Source organism: Harpia harpyja, chromosome 3 (assembly GCF_026419915.1).
Source record: "Harpia harpyja isolate bHarHar1 chromosome 3, bHarHar1 primary haplotype, whole genome shotgun sequence".
Lineage (NCBI taxonomy): Eukaryota > Metazoa > Chordata > Aves > Accipitriformes > Accipitridae > Harpia > Harpia harpyja.
In genome coordinates, this window is record NC_068942.1 from 15,335,547 (window position 1) to 15,349,549 (window position 14,003).

Below are 14,003 nucleotides of genomic sequence, written 5' to 3' on the forward strand. Positions count from 1 at the left end.
AAAGTACTTGGCATATACAAAGGTGCAGTTGATTCCAGAACATCTTAAAACGTATAACTGTTTGAAAGTTTGCAAATGTGTTGGTTTTAGTCATTCAACGAAATTGATTGTAGAGAAAACTTGATTTCAATCTAGGAGGTCTTGTATGAAAAGGCTGGATAAATTGATTTGTAGTATAGTAGACTACCAGAGAGATTGATTAATCTCTCTTCTGTTCCATGTGACTATGTATATTCAGATTATAATTTAGGAAGTATTTGTGTAGTCCCGTTACTCCTATGAACTTCTACCTCCATGTACTTTATTGTGCTTTTCTGCTTTCCTGTTTGTGTACCAGCTTCCCTTTTTATCCATTTTTTAACAAGTTTGGTTTCATGAATGTATTTATATGGTCTATCAATACCAAGCACATTCTTTTTCTTCTGCTTTGATATAAAGAAACTGAAAATAGGGGTAGAATATTTATCAGAAAACTACAGGAGACTATTTCTGGACTGGTTTTGTGACAGCAGAAATCCCAGTCCCCTACTTTCTTGGTCCAGCTGGAAGGTTTGGGTATCAGAACAACAAAAATGTTGCACTTTGTAGTATGACAGTTTTTTACCGCATCAGTTATGGGAACAGTACTCTGCGTGCTGTCTTCAAGACTGACAAGTGTCAGATTTTTCTGGGAAGTGTTCGAACCTTGTAATGATGAAGTAAGGCAACTGCTGACTCCTTCCAGTTTTGATTGATACATTACATGAAAAATTGTATCTTTTTATATGTTCATGTTGATTGTGAACATGTAACTGTCCTAAGTCTTCATACGTATGCATATTCCTTATCTGAGCTGTTTCAGGCTTTTCATACTACCCTCCATAATTCACAAAATACGCAAGCTGAATGGTCTTCTGTGCTAATCTTAAAGTAAGCAGCAGTTCCTCCAGCCTTTGTTTTGCCTTTGTTGTCTTTCTGAAACTTCCATAGACTATCCTTTCATAGACTGTGTTGTTCCTCAAAATGTCATTAGGAATGGCTTGCTGCAGTGTGAGCTCTAAAACCATTGTAAGAGTCTAGATTGCTCCTGCCAACAAAAGAGAAAAATGCTCGACTCCTGGGGCACAGAATTCCTTAGAAGAAAGTGTGAAATCTTATATGACCTAGGTGAGATAGTTTTCCTTCCCTGCTCATGGATGGTGTTAACCAGCCCTTAGTAGCTGTTCTCTAGAATTACCTTAAAATTGAGGAAGGGTTTTCTAGGAGACACTTCACGTCCTTGTCTTTCTTCCCAGTTATCTTTGACTAACTTGTACTGGTTGTAAAGTGGAAGGAGTAAGGCCTTAGTCTTAGTTGGCTTTGCAGGAATGCTTGAAACCTGAAGGCCTGAACAAGTTAAAAGCCTTTGAGAAAGGTGAAGAATACCTGCCACAGCATACCTGTTGTGAAATTTGAGACTCGCCAAGATGTGCCAGGTACCAAGAACCTAACTTTTGTTCTCCAGAGAGTAGAGTCAGGAGAAATCCTGCATGCTGCAGTCCAAAAGATATTTTTTATATAAATTTTGATATAAAAAGATACAAATGACATCTTTGTCATTCCTTGAAGCCAAATTTTCCTAAAGCTGCCTACAAGATTTATGAGCTGTTCACGTCTACTGGGGAAGTGAATTTCACCGCTAAATGTGGATTTGGCACCTATGTTCCAGGAAAATGGGTCTTGAATGCAAGATCTGCATCCCTTAGATGGAAGAGTCGGAGCAATAAGCAGGAGCATTTTTAAGTGTCACACACTTTTTCTCCCTCAACAGTAAACTTCTTGCATCTTTCCAGAACAAATATTTGTAGGCTTTCAGATAATCTGCAAAATTTTATGTCTTGCTTTCTAAAGAGAAGCTCATGAGGGTCTTAGAAGCTGTCTTAACAGCTAATAACCATATGGCACAAGATTCTTCTTCCCTTCAGTTAATGGCCAGTATACTGCCAGTTGCTATAGCAGACTAGGCTGTGAGCAATGGCACGTGGAGAAGATCTCCCCAGCTTTAGTCCTCCTGGAGTCTCAATTATTTGATTGTGCAGTCTGTCAGTAAGATCCTTTTCTGTTCTTTGAATCAAGAAGGAGCTTAGAACCTTTACAGCCTTTCATTGCTGAGAGGATCAGAGCCTATAGCCTGGTGATGTAAAGCCCCCTCCGCCAAAGCATGTTACGGGAGTAGAATAAAGAAAAGAGAGACTTAAATTGTTTTGGTTTTGTGAAACAGTTGCAAGATCCACTTTTCATGTGTTCATGTGTACTATTAAATGTGTATGCATTTGCTGGTGCAAGCTATAGGATCGTGCAACTAGGGACTTTGTTTTTTTAAACTATGTAGAGAAATGTCAAAAGCCCTAGAATACCGTCTTCTCCTTCCTGCCTTCTCTCTTTGCCTTTGTTGTGGTTCAACCCCAGCCAGCAACTAAGCACCACGCAGCTGCTCACTCACTCCCCCCCCCCCCCCCCACCCAGTGGGATGGGGGAGAAGATCGGGAAAAGAAGAAAAACTCGTGGGTTGAGATAAGAATGGTTTAATAGAACAGAAAAGAAGAAACTAATAATGATAATGATAACACTAATAAAATGACAACAGCAATAATAAAAGGATTGGAATGTACAAATGATGCGCAGTGCAATTGCTCACCACCTGCTGATTGACACCCAGCTAGTCCCCCAGCGGCGATCCCCTGCCCCCCCTCCCCCCAGTTTATATACTGGGCATGGCGTCCCATGGTATGGAATACCCCTTTGGCCAGTTTGGCTCAGCTGCCCTGGCTGTGTCCCCTCCCAACTTCTTGTGCCCCTCCAGCCTTTGTGCTGGCTGGGCATGGGAAGTGAAAAATCCTTGACTTAGTCTAAACACTACTTGGCAACAACTGAAAACATCAGTGTGTTATCAACATTCTTCTCATACTGAATCCAAAACATAGCACTGTACCAGCTACTAGGAAGACAATTAACTCCATCCCAGCTGAAACCAGGACAGCCTTTTTGTGCACATATCCTTTGTCCTTTATCTGAGCATGTCTTAGTATCAATTCTAATTAATTGGAGTCTAAGCTGTGGCAGCTCTAGCTGCAGAATGAAAAAATTGCAAGTCATTTGTGTGTTTCTGAATGAGTGGTTTGCATAGGCCAATGTATTTTCATATTGGAGGGACTCACATTGAAGAACTGAAAGAGGAAATGTGTAGAAAGTGCAGATATTCTAGGTTTGACCAGCATCCAAGCATTATTTTCTGACCAAATCAAGTTCTGCATTATTGTGCTCTACTCACAGAAGGTGTTTTATTGGGTACAAATGGTTATTGCTTGCTGTTATTCAGCAAAAAAGCTTAAAAAAGCTGGAGAAACTTTTGGGTAGGTAAGTACTATTAGGAGCTACACTGTTGGTAAAGTTTTACCCCATGTATTGAAGAGTGTGGTGGAGATCCTGTCTGAGCTTATAAGTGAACTTTGCACTGGGTGAGATGTCTGGTTTTTTAAGATGTTATATTTTTTAATTGGTAATTCAAAATATATGCATATATGTAAGATGCTGCAATCAGGGACTATGATGATAAAATACACACGGATCAGGATCTATTTTGTGCTCAAACAGCACACAATGGATTTGTATACTGCTGTTTGTTGAATTATTGTGGAGAATTATGATTTGGAAACCTCCAGTTTTTGGAGGTTTTCACTGTAGTGGGTGTTGCTGTCACCACATCTCTAAAGCTGGCATGTGCCATGTTTGCCTTGGAAATGGGAGAGAAAGTACTTCTGTACTTTTTGTCCATCATAGCCTAAAAAGGTGATCAGTGTTGTATAAATTATATTTTGTTTTCCTCTTTATACTCCTTTGTATTGTTTTTCCAATAATTTTTGGTTTTTCTTGATCAATTTAAAAGAAAGTGTGAAACAATAATGGTTGTCATAATTTTTCATAAATGCAGAGTAAACCCAGTTGTTTGCGAGAAACTGTGTTATGAAATTAGTTTTCAAAGCAGATACTCAATTCTGCAGCATTTTTCGAATCACCGTGAACACGGTGTAGCACAATACAGCACATCATGTCACATACTTATTATGGTATCAAACTGTACTTTATGCTAGGTTACACATACAAAAAAAGCAAGTTTCTGACAGACATCAGACTCCAGACTAATGACGGTTAATGGTTATTAGCCTGTAGGTTTGGAACCTGTTATCTTTGTTTAATCAAAAGCCAGAAAAAAAGTACCTCATATCTTAATGTCATAGTAGTGACATTTCGTTGTATTTTTTCATTCTAGATATTATGAAGTAGCATAATTTCAGTAAAAAATAAAGAAGCATTATTTTTTCTGATTAAGACGTTCATATTGTGAGATTTCATCTCAGGTGTGGAAAGATTACAACATCCTGTATGTTATGAAATACTTATTGAAGTCATCGGTGTAAAGGGACATTGGCGAGGCATTTATAGTTTCATTCACCATTATCTTTACTGCTCAGAAGTTACAAAATAACTTCTTTTTTCCATTGAACAAAATTTGTGTTACTTTGTTTTTATCAGACATTATTATACCACATTAATTTTAGACATAAATTCAGCTAACTGTGCAGCCTTTATTGCTGACCTCTCTGCTCTGGAAAACTTATTAATAAGCTTGGAAAAATCTGAGGGAAAAGATATTCATAAAATAGATATTAGGTGGCTTACAGAGTGTGGAATATCTAAAGATTGCAAAATAGTCTGAAGCTGTCTTTCAGAATATTGAAAATTATTTAAAGTGAATTGATGGTCTTAGAAAAATAGGTATACATTTAGGTATCTACTATTAGAATGACAAACAAAACTGTGTTAAGCAACTTTTAAGCTTAAATATGGGTCTGAGCCAAGCAAAAATCAAGATATTAACTTGGGATTATATCTATGTTAGCTCCTAGTTATTTTGCTTTCTTAGATACCAAAATGCGGACAACCTAAATGTCAGTTGGGAGCGAACTTTGTTGGTTATAATATATTAACCGCAGTTATTATATATGTGTATATATTTTATATATGTATTGCTGTCACATTGAAATGTCTATGCAGATCCTCTGCATCAAGCTGAGGTGAGAGTTCTAGGCACCTGCAGAAACAAAAAGCTTGGGCTGTGTTTAGGGGAAAGGAGGAGCGAGGAGAAAGGGAGAGGGAAGGCTTGAAATCAAGCTTGAGAAAAACTGGAGTATATGCAAATGCTGTATTTTGGCATTAGAGTTGAAGTTAAATTTTTTGAAAAGTCATATATCGTGTTTGAAATCCAAATACTAAATCTGGAGCTGAGTAGGAAGTAACATTTTTCATTTTGCAGGAAGTTGGATTGTTTTCTTATTTCTTCTCTTCCAAAAATGAAGGGGGGAGGAGGGGAGGTGGAAGCTAGCTGCATAATAAACTGGTACTTTGGAAGTACAATCTGTTTGGATCTCACGAAAAGCTTCATTTTCTTTATGTCAAGCATTTTATTCTCATTTTTGGCGGTTTTGTCTTATGAATCACTATAAGACATTAAAATGAAATATAAGACATTAAGGTATTTTGAAAGGGCCACAGGACTCTCTTCAGTTTAAGCTGATTTGTGGGGTTTTGTTGGTTGTTTTGTCTTGTTTTGGTTTTGTTGTTTTTTTTTTTTTTTAATATACACTGATTCATTTCAGTGAGTTACTGTTTCCCACTCTGCTTGAAAACAGTCAATTTTAGTTACATAACTTGAGTGCAGGTACTTACAGCTGTTAAAGACAGCCCTGGTAAAGTAAACATTGATTTTTTTAGATTTCATTTTTCAAGTGTATTTTCTCTCAGTTTCTAAGCTAAAGGAGACTTTTTTTTGTTGTTGAGCGTTTTTGTTATTTCTTAAAGTGAGTATTTGTGTGTCTGTGTGTGTTCATTTTCCTTTAGAAAGGAAAACAGACCATGATAGGAGATGGGATATTTTTTAATTTCTGAGTGTGAGATAGTCATTACAAAAATATGTGTAGTGGTGCTAGTCAGAAGGGCTGGTGATTATTCTGAAGCTGAGATGATTCAATCTGATAAAGGTAAAAAGGGGTTTTGCCTTTCCGATTTGACTCTGGCATAGAACAGAAGTGCTGTCAAAAGTATTACAGCAAGGAAAAGATTACTTTGTCAGAGAAGATGTGAATATGTTGAATTTTTTACCTAGTTGCATAGTCTGGCATGGATGGGAAAGGTTATAAGGTAGAAGACAAAACACTGATTTTTTTTTTAAAGCAGGGAGCAGAAGAGTAAATCTAAAATCAGTTCAAGGTGTAGGGAAACTGGGACGTAGTATGGTTTTTTCCATGTACTCTGCAAATATGCTACCATCTTAAAAACCAAATCTAGAGAAGAAGGAGGATGCCAATTCAGTGTTCTCATCAATGGCAGTGCAGACATTGTGAAGGGAAATATGTAAACATAGTGTTTACATATATATCACTGTTTAAATTAGCATGGGTAAAGAAACTTCTAATTTGAAAGCTTCCTGTCACTTTCATATGCTGTTCTGTTTTTTCCTTTCTTGTTTAATATGTTGTCAAATCGAGAAGGCAGTGCAGTCCTATTTAATAGTTAATCAATGATTTATTTGCAAAGTTACTTTTAAGTAAAAGGATTTACTTTTCTTTGAAGTTAGAACATCTTTTCTTATTCCTTTGCAGTCTTCCCTTAACACTTCAAGTGCTATATGACCATCTGTGACTTTTTTTCTGTTTTTAATATAGCTCATCCAGTTGATTTTGAGTCACCTTACAGTACCAGACCTGTGTAGACTAGCGCAAACTTGTAAGCTGCTATATCAACATTGCTGTGATCCTCTACAGTACATTCATCTCAGTTTACAACCTTACTGGGCAAGGATTAATGACACATCTCTGGAATACCTACAGTCTCGCTGCACTCTCATCCAGTGGCTGAATTTATCTTGGACTGGAAACAGGGGAGCCATCTCTGTTTCTGGATTTAGCAGGTCAGTGCTAAATGTACAGAAGTATTTTGACAAGTTCTGTTTGCAGAGCAGCTGCACAGTAGTTTCACTAAGTATTTGGAACCTTTTTAAAAGACAAGAAATGTCTTTGATTTACTATAGAGGGTGTGATTGTTATGATGTAGAAAAAAAAAACCAGCTAAAACAGTAAGAGATACTAGATATAGCAGCGGAAGTCCGTTTCAATATGTAGAGTCTGCGTGTGCCAAACTGCCTGTGACTGAAAGGCTTCTTCCAGGGGGAGCAGTGTTTTGCTTTCTCCTGGGCTTCTAAAAGACTCCACTAGAACCAAGCTGTCAAAAGTCTGTCTCACGAAGAAAATGTTTGCGGTTGTTCTTTGTACAAATGAGTCATCAGTAGGACTGTATTAGAATTGCTGCAGTAATAAACTGATTACAGTGCATGCTTACAAGGTATGGGCCCCAAGTAATCACTGGAGTGCAATGTAAATGCAAATATTTTCATAAAAATGATTTAAAACATTAGCCCTGTTGGGAAACAGGGGGTTTGCATGTGCATCTTCCACTGAGCTGAAAATACGACTGTGCTGTAGGTCATTAAAATAGCAAATTCACAGGGATTCTTCTCTGTATAACAGCCATGTTCTCTGCTTTCTTAACATATCATTTCTTGCTTCTTTGCTCGTTTGCATTAGTTAAACAGCATCTATCAATGCATTTCATTTAAGCAGAAATTGCTGCTTCAACTAAGAGGTAATCAGCAATGGCAGGTGAAAGCAGAATTTGACTGATAAGAAACAGAAATGTTTAATATATCTAAAAAAAATTGTCTTAACTCTCATTTGTTTTCTGAATGAAAAGGTTAAATCAAGTATTCGAACATTTTCTTTCCTTTGGTGCCTGGGTGCCTTCCCTGGGGAAGTAAAATAATTTGAAGAAATACTTTGTCAAGATGAGAATGTTGCTTCCTTTTTTCCTGACCTTCCAGTATAATCCAGGAGCCCTATGCTCTTTTGTGTTTGTTGGTAGAAAAAGGAGATAAACATCAGATAGTTGTTGAATGGGGTACAAACATTTCTTCTAAATTTGGATTTCATATTAGGTACATTAGGCAGAGGATAAATATGCAAGCTTTAATTGAGAATTGAACTCTGAAATCATGAAGTGCTTGCTTTCTGATGCTTAGCTATTAAATCTGTCATTTGAAAACTTAAAAGTATGTGCATCTTTCATGATTTTTTTTGAACATGCAGTACTGCTAAAAATTTTTGTAGTCTTGAAAGAAATGAATGTCTAAATTCAGAGAATTGCAAACTTTGCAGTTCTGGCATTTCTGACTTCCACTTAGTTGAAAATGGCTTTATTGCTAATGACTTTTTTTTTTACTTCAGTGCTGAACTAACAGCAGTACTTACGTATAGTCAGCATTTCTAAAATAATAAATATTCATTGTTTGACTCTTAATAATCTGTGAATAAGCATGGTCAATTTATATTCATTATAACAGGTGATATTTATTTGTAACAAGGGGGAAAGTGTTCTTGGACATTGATACAATTGTGAAGTTATCTGTATTTCTAGGAAAAAGTATTTCTTGGAAGAGATACATGCAATCTGGGAATGGGAGCTGCAGTTCAATCGTAAATTTTTGAAACAAAGTTGTAAGGTAAATAATTTTCAGGTGTGACTTCTGCTCAGAATTTTCACTTCTGAATCAAAAATTCTCCACTGTAACTAGGTCTCGTTTTGAAAGTTTTCTTTTACCTAATACAGAAGTAATTTTGCAGCTCAGTTCTGTACAGGTGTCTTTTCTAGTAAAATTTCCAAACACAAATTTTCCTTTTGACATTCTTCATCAGCATGTTTGTCAGATTTGCTGGCCCCCAGGAAAGGAAAATTTGCTACTCATTTGCTATGGAAGTATCTATTAATAAAGGAGACTTACTAGAACAACACTTACTTTTCAAAAGCATTAATGTAACTTTCTTCAAAAAAAGTAGCTTCCTGGTAAGAGATACTGTTCCTCAAAGGAGCAATCTGTCAAGTAATGTTTTAGTTCTGTTGCCCTGGCTGTCATTACGATACCACCACCACGACGTGGATGTTGCAGCATCTGGGACATGTAGTCATGAACTCCCACAATTTTTCCTTTTGAACTTCTAGATGTTCCTCACTCAGCCTGACTTTTGGGAGATATTATGCAAAACAGAGTTTCCAAAGAACTTTGATTTTTCTAGGAATTCTGTTTCACACTTAAATTTTCTTTCCAGTTTAATCTTCAGAATATGAGTATTGCAGAGGAGGTTCTCAGTTGGCTGGGGAGAGTGTGTTGCTGCTCTTATCAGTTACCTGCTGATGTTAACTGTTACTAAAAACTTAATCAGATTTTCAGACTGTAATTGTTCTTTGCAGAAATTAAATACTTACGTATTTCTGTATGTCTCTATACATAACAGTAGAAGACATGTATCACTACATTTATTAGTGTAAAATCTTCTCTTGCTGCCTACTGCGTGAACATTTCTGAATCAGTTTGTTGGCTTCTCTTTATCCTGCTCTCTCTGGCTCCCTCTCTGGTCTTGGTATTCTCTATTTCTTTCTGCAAAGGAAATTTTAAAATAAGGCAATGAGGTGTGCCTATAGAGTACCAAGCTGCATCTTTTATTTTGGATTTAATTGGTGAAAAAGTCTTGTAACTTGAGATTGAGTTGAAACGAGCCTAAATTGCTTGTTCCAGTACTTCAGGTTTATAAATTTTGTGGTAAGTTGCTGCATAAGCGACCAGGAATGGCTGTCAAGCCAACTCCTTGGAGGTGTAGAGAATTCTGCCTAGAAGTAGTAACAATTTGAAGGACTCTGTTATGCTGTTTTTAGAAGGCCAACCTACATTTGTCAATTCAAGGAAAAAAACATTATTTGCTAAATGAAATTTGTAAATAACTTCACAAACATTACAAATTGCTGCAGTATAGAAATGGCAAAATGCTAAAACTGAAATACCTTATCCTCATAGTTAACAGTATTTCACTTTTACAGGGCCTTTTTTTTATTTTGTTTTCTTTATTTTTGCACTTTTCTCAGCATTTGGTGTTACAGTTGGCACTGTCGAATTCAAAACTGGTAGAGTTAGTTTCATTGGTACAACTATACAATTTAGGTTATGATTTTTGCAAGCCAGGGCACCTTTAAATGCTATTCTTGCTCAAATTTTATTTTGGCAAGTATCTTTCAAAAATGTTTTTATCTGTGGTTTCTTATGACAGTCTTAAAACAAGTAGCTTGTGTAAATTTGTGTGTTGCTTTAAAAGGTTCATACAGACATGATGGTAAGAAATAATTGAAAATATGTTTTCTTGCAAAAATGTATTAAAGTAGAAAATTTTTTAAAAGAGTAATTTTAAGAAATGTGACTGAAGCAAATACTGTATTATCATGAGAAGATAAAATGCTTCGGGCATATGAATATCCCGAGGCAAAGCTGAAGGTATTTTAACTTATTGATAATGTCTACTCCTTAGGGCTAAAAATGACTATCATAAATTTTTCATTTCAGCATATAATAGAAATTAACTAAACTTTATCATTTAGATTGAACTAAAAGTATATGGAACAGTCAAAGACAAATGAAATGAGTATCTGAGCAGTCTCAAGTGTCTGGAATGCAAAGTGACAGGGAATAAGCAAAGATTTCACAGCAAGCATTACATAAGCAGCGCTGCATTTCTCTTGGCGTTAGAGGTATGGTGAATTTCTTCACGCCAGGGGAATATCAGCGTGGGAGGGTAAGACCTATGTAGGAAAAGTGAGGCAAGTTGATTGGAGGTATACTAAATATCGAGAAGCTGAATAAATGCGCTGAGGTTTAAACAGCTCAAGGACGATGACAATTTAAAAACAGAGTTCTGCATGGAGATTTCTTTGTATCACTGATAATGTCATTAGCTTGTTTAAACTCCTTTGCTTTAACTATCTGAGGTATTAGGATTTTTATTTACTTCTAACATTTTATACTGTGAAAATGAATTAATAGTGTTTTATTTTCAGGTTAGTGATGCAGAGTTTGCATGTCAAGCACATCCAAGAATATTTCTTTAACAATTTTGTTGTTAACATTTGAAGGCTTTAATTGCTGTTTAATAGAGGTGTATTTTGACAGTGTTTAACTTGATGAGGCTTTGCTACGAATCAAACTAGCAGGAAGGTCATAGAAATTACTGAAACATACATCTAATAGTCACAGAAAGTTTGAGTAACGTGTGACTTTACAGGTATTCTCAATTTAAAAATCATGTCTGTCTCTTGCTTTAATTTCCACATTTTTTTAATAATACCTAGGGTTGCTGTAATCGAGATTAAGTAATAACGTTTGTTTTGCATGTTTCTACTGAAATAGTTTAATCTGTGTTGAGAAAAGCACAAGATTGGGGATTTAATATTCTCCTTACTTGAATGCAATGTTTTAAGGTTTGCTGACCAAAAAAAAGTGTAATATATGCTAGAGGAGAAAATAACATTGTAACAATTAGAATAGCTTAGAGGAAGGGAAGGTGGCTTCATTTTAAAAACAAAATTATTTTACTCAGTCTCACTCTCAAGCATGCATACTCGCATGCACCAAGGCAACTGAGACGTGTGTCCAAAGCAATTTGTCTAGCGTGTAGTCTCACCATCCTGTGCCATCTCTGTCCTTCATCTCCTAATCTGCGTGTCCTGAGAAACTGCACATATATATGTTCAAGGATCTTGATGACCTGCTAATCTGACTTCCACCAACACACACCGCTCTACCAGCCTTTGCATTGCCATTTGTTCTTTCTCATGCTTCTACACCTGTATGTACCCATTTGTTCTCCAGTCATACCAATCTTAACACTTTTATTACAATTATCTGTACTAGATGGTGCTGCTGTTGTGTAACACAGCAGTCCTGAAAGGAAAAGCATCACTGTGAATGTAAAAATATCTGAACGTGACTTTAAGAAGTATATTAAAATGTAATTCCACAAGTCATTGGATTAAATGCAAGACTGTAACTGCAGCACAGGTTGAGATTATGAAGTGCTCTGCTGAGTTTGTGTGAGTAATCATATAGATAGAACTACGGTAATAAAGAGAAGACCTCAAGATCTTAGTAGTGAAATGAGGAAGAATAAAATCCAAGTGTTTTTTTGACAGTATTCTTGTCTGGTGGCAGGCTCCGAAAAGCGTGAGACCTGAGTAGCTGGAGGGAGTGTGTAGTTGGCTTGAACCAAACTGAAATGGGTGTTTTCATGAAATACTGGTTCTAGGAGGGAGATACCAAGGAAGGTTAGGCAAATGAGGCAATGTTGTATCTGTCAAGTAATGGAGGTAACATCCCTGATCTGGATGCTAGCATAAGGCAATACTACAAGGGAAAGTGCTAAAGGAAAAAAAAAATCTATCCAACCCTATGTTGTTCATAAGTGGAAGTTGTTCCCCCCCCCCCCCCCCCCAAACACCAAATGCAGTGGTTTATATGTCAATAACTAAAAATTTAGTACCTAACATTTTCATTGAAAATAGATTTGGTAAAATCAGCATGATTGAAACCTGTTGGGATAATTGTACTAAAGGAACATAAAACTAGGTAGCTATTTGTGTTTAGGAAGGAGGAGTAGATGAGAGAGAACTGAACTGTGATCCCTGCTTGTTGTAGAGTTTTCAGTAACTTTGAACCATGGGATATTGAGTAAGTGGGGATCATTATGCTAACAGTGAAGTGTAGGTTTTGGATCCAGTGCAGTTCCATTAGAAACCATTGGATCAAATGTGATGTGTTCAGTTCTCTCATAAGCATATGTCTAAAGATATTTTGCGAATTTTGTTTGGGAGGTCTTATGGAGCCGGTTCTGACATAAAGGGTGCTATCTCTTGTATCTTGATATTTTAATTTTGGATCTTCTTGGGCTCATGGGATATGCTTATGATACAGACATGAATTACAAGATTGGAAGTTGTTAACAGACTAAGTGGCCCCGTGATCATGATGGGTTTAACATCAGCATCAGTAAATAGTGTCCTAACTGCTAGTAGATATATTTGATGTTTCAGAAGGATTTCACTAGGACTAACTTAATTCCCAAAAGCTGAAGCTGAAGGTGGGGAAAATGAACAGCAGTTCTTGAGAGCAGGCAGAAGGTGATAGAAAGTGAGATAGCTTTTTGTTGTTGTTGTTAATTAAAAAACAAACAAACAAGAAACCCCTAAACCGAACCAAAACAACCCCCCCGCAAAAACCCAAACCAAACAAAAAACAACCATGCCCCCCCCCAAAAAACCCAACCAAAAAACCCCCTGAAATACTGCAGTCTAGAACAAGGATAAATTTAGAGGGAAAGGCCCAATCCAATGTCCAGCAAAATAAATGTACATGTTCACATTATTCTAGGTTTAGTCAGTCATATTTCATAACAAACATGAAGGGATGAAGGGAAATGACTTCAGAAATTGTGTGTATAAAATATTGATGATAAAAGCAAAACTGAAGGGATGGATGACTGTGCAGAAAGGAGGAGAGACTAAAAGGAACCAGTCAATCCTCAGTGATTAAAGGAGAGGTATGTGAAGATATGTTGATTTGGGTAGAAGGTGCTTTTTGGGGGGTGGTTTGTTTTCAAATGAGCTAAGTTAGAGCCAGGCATTCAGTGTCTGTTAAGTCTCAGAAGTATGAAGGCCATGCCACATTCATTCTGAAAGCATGAGAACCCATGTTGTACCTTGCTGTATGGCTTTGGAGATCCATGTAGAAAGACGTTAGCAAAAACCTCTGTCCTGAGCAGCCTGTTAAGTGCAAACGCAGATTGGGGTGTCTTGATCATTCAGAGAACTCTGCAGTTCTGCCTAATGTTCCCTGTCCTGTGCTGGTTGGTGACTTCCTCAAATTCCTCCTCCTGTTTCTGTTCATCTCTTTACTTCATGCCTGTGAGCTCGTTCTTGTACCCTGCTGCATGTCCCATATCCCCCTTGCCTTTCTATTTAATGTCTCCTAAATAACCTTTTCCAAAAAGGTACCAAAGCCA

The 14,003-nt window shown here is 36.8% G+C and overlaps 1 protein-coding gene across 7 annotated transcripts in view; it reads left to right on the plus strand.

The window, feature by feature from the left end:
* Positions 1-14,003, plus strand: part of FBXL4 (F-box and leucine rich repeat protein 4) — a 63,704-nt gene that overhangs the window by 18,340 nt on the left and 31,361 nt on the right. For all 7 annotated transcript variants that reach the window (XR_008234301.1, XM_052781456.1, XM_052781459.1 and 4 more), the window contains one exon: positions 6,741-6,985. Coding sequence is in view for 6 of the 7 variants with exons in the window: in XM_052781456.1 (XP_052637416.1) it covers positions 6,741-6,985 (245 nt within the window). In the remaining variant the exon portion in view is untranslated. The remainder of the gene's footprint in view (positions 1-6,740; positions 6,986-14,003) is intronic.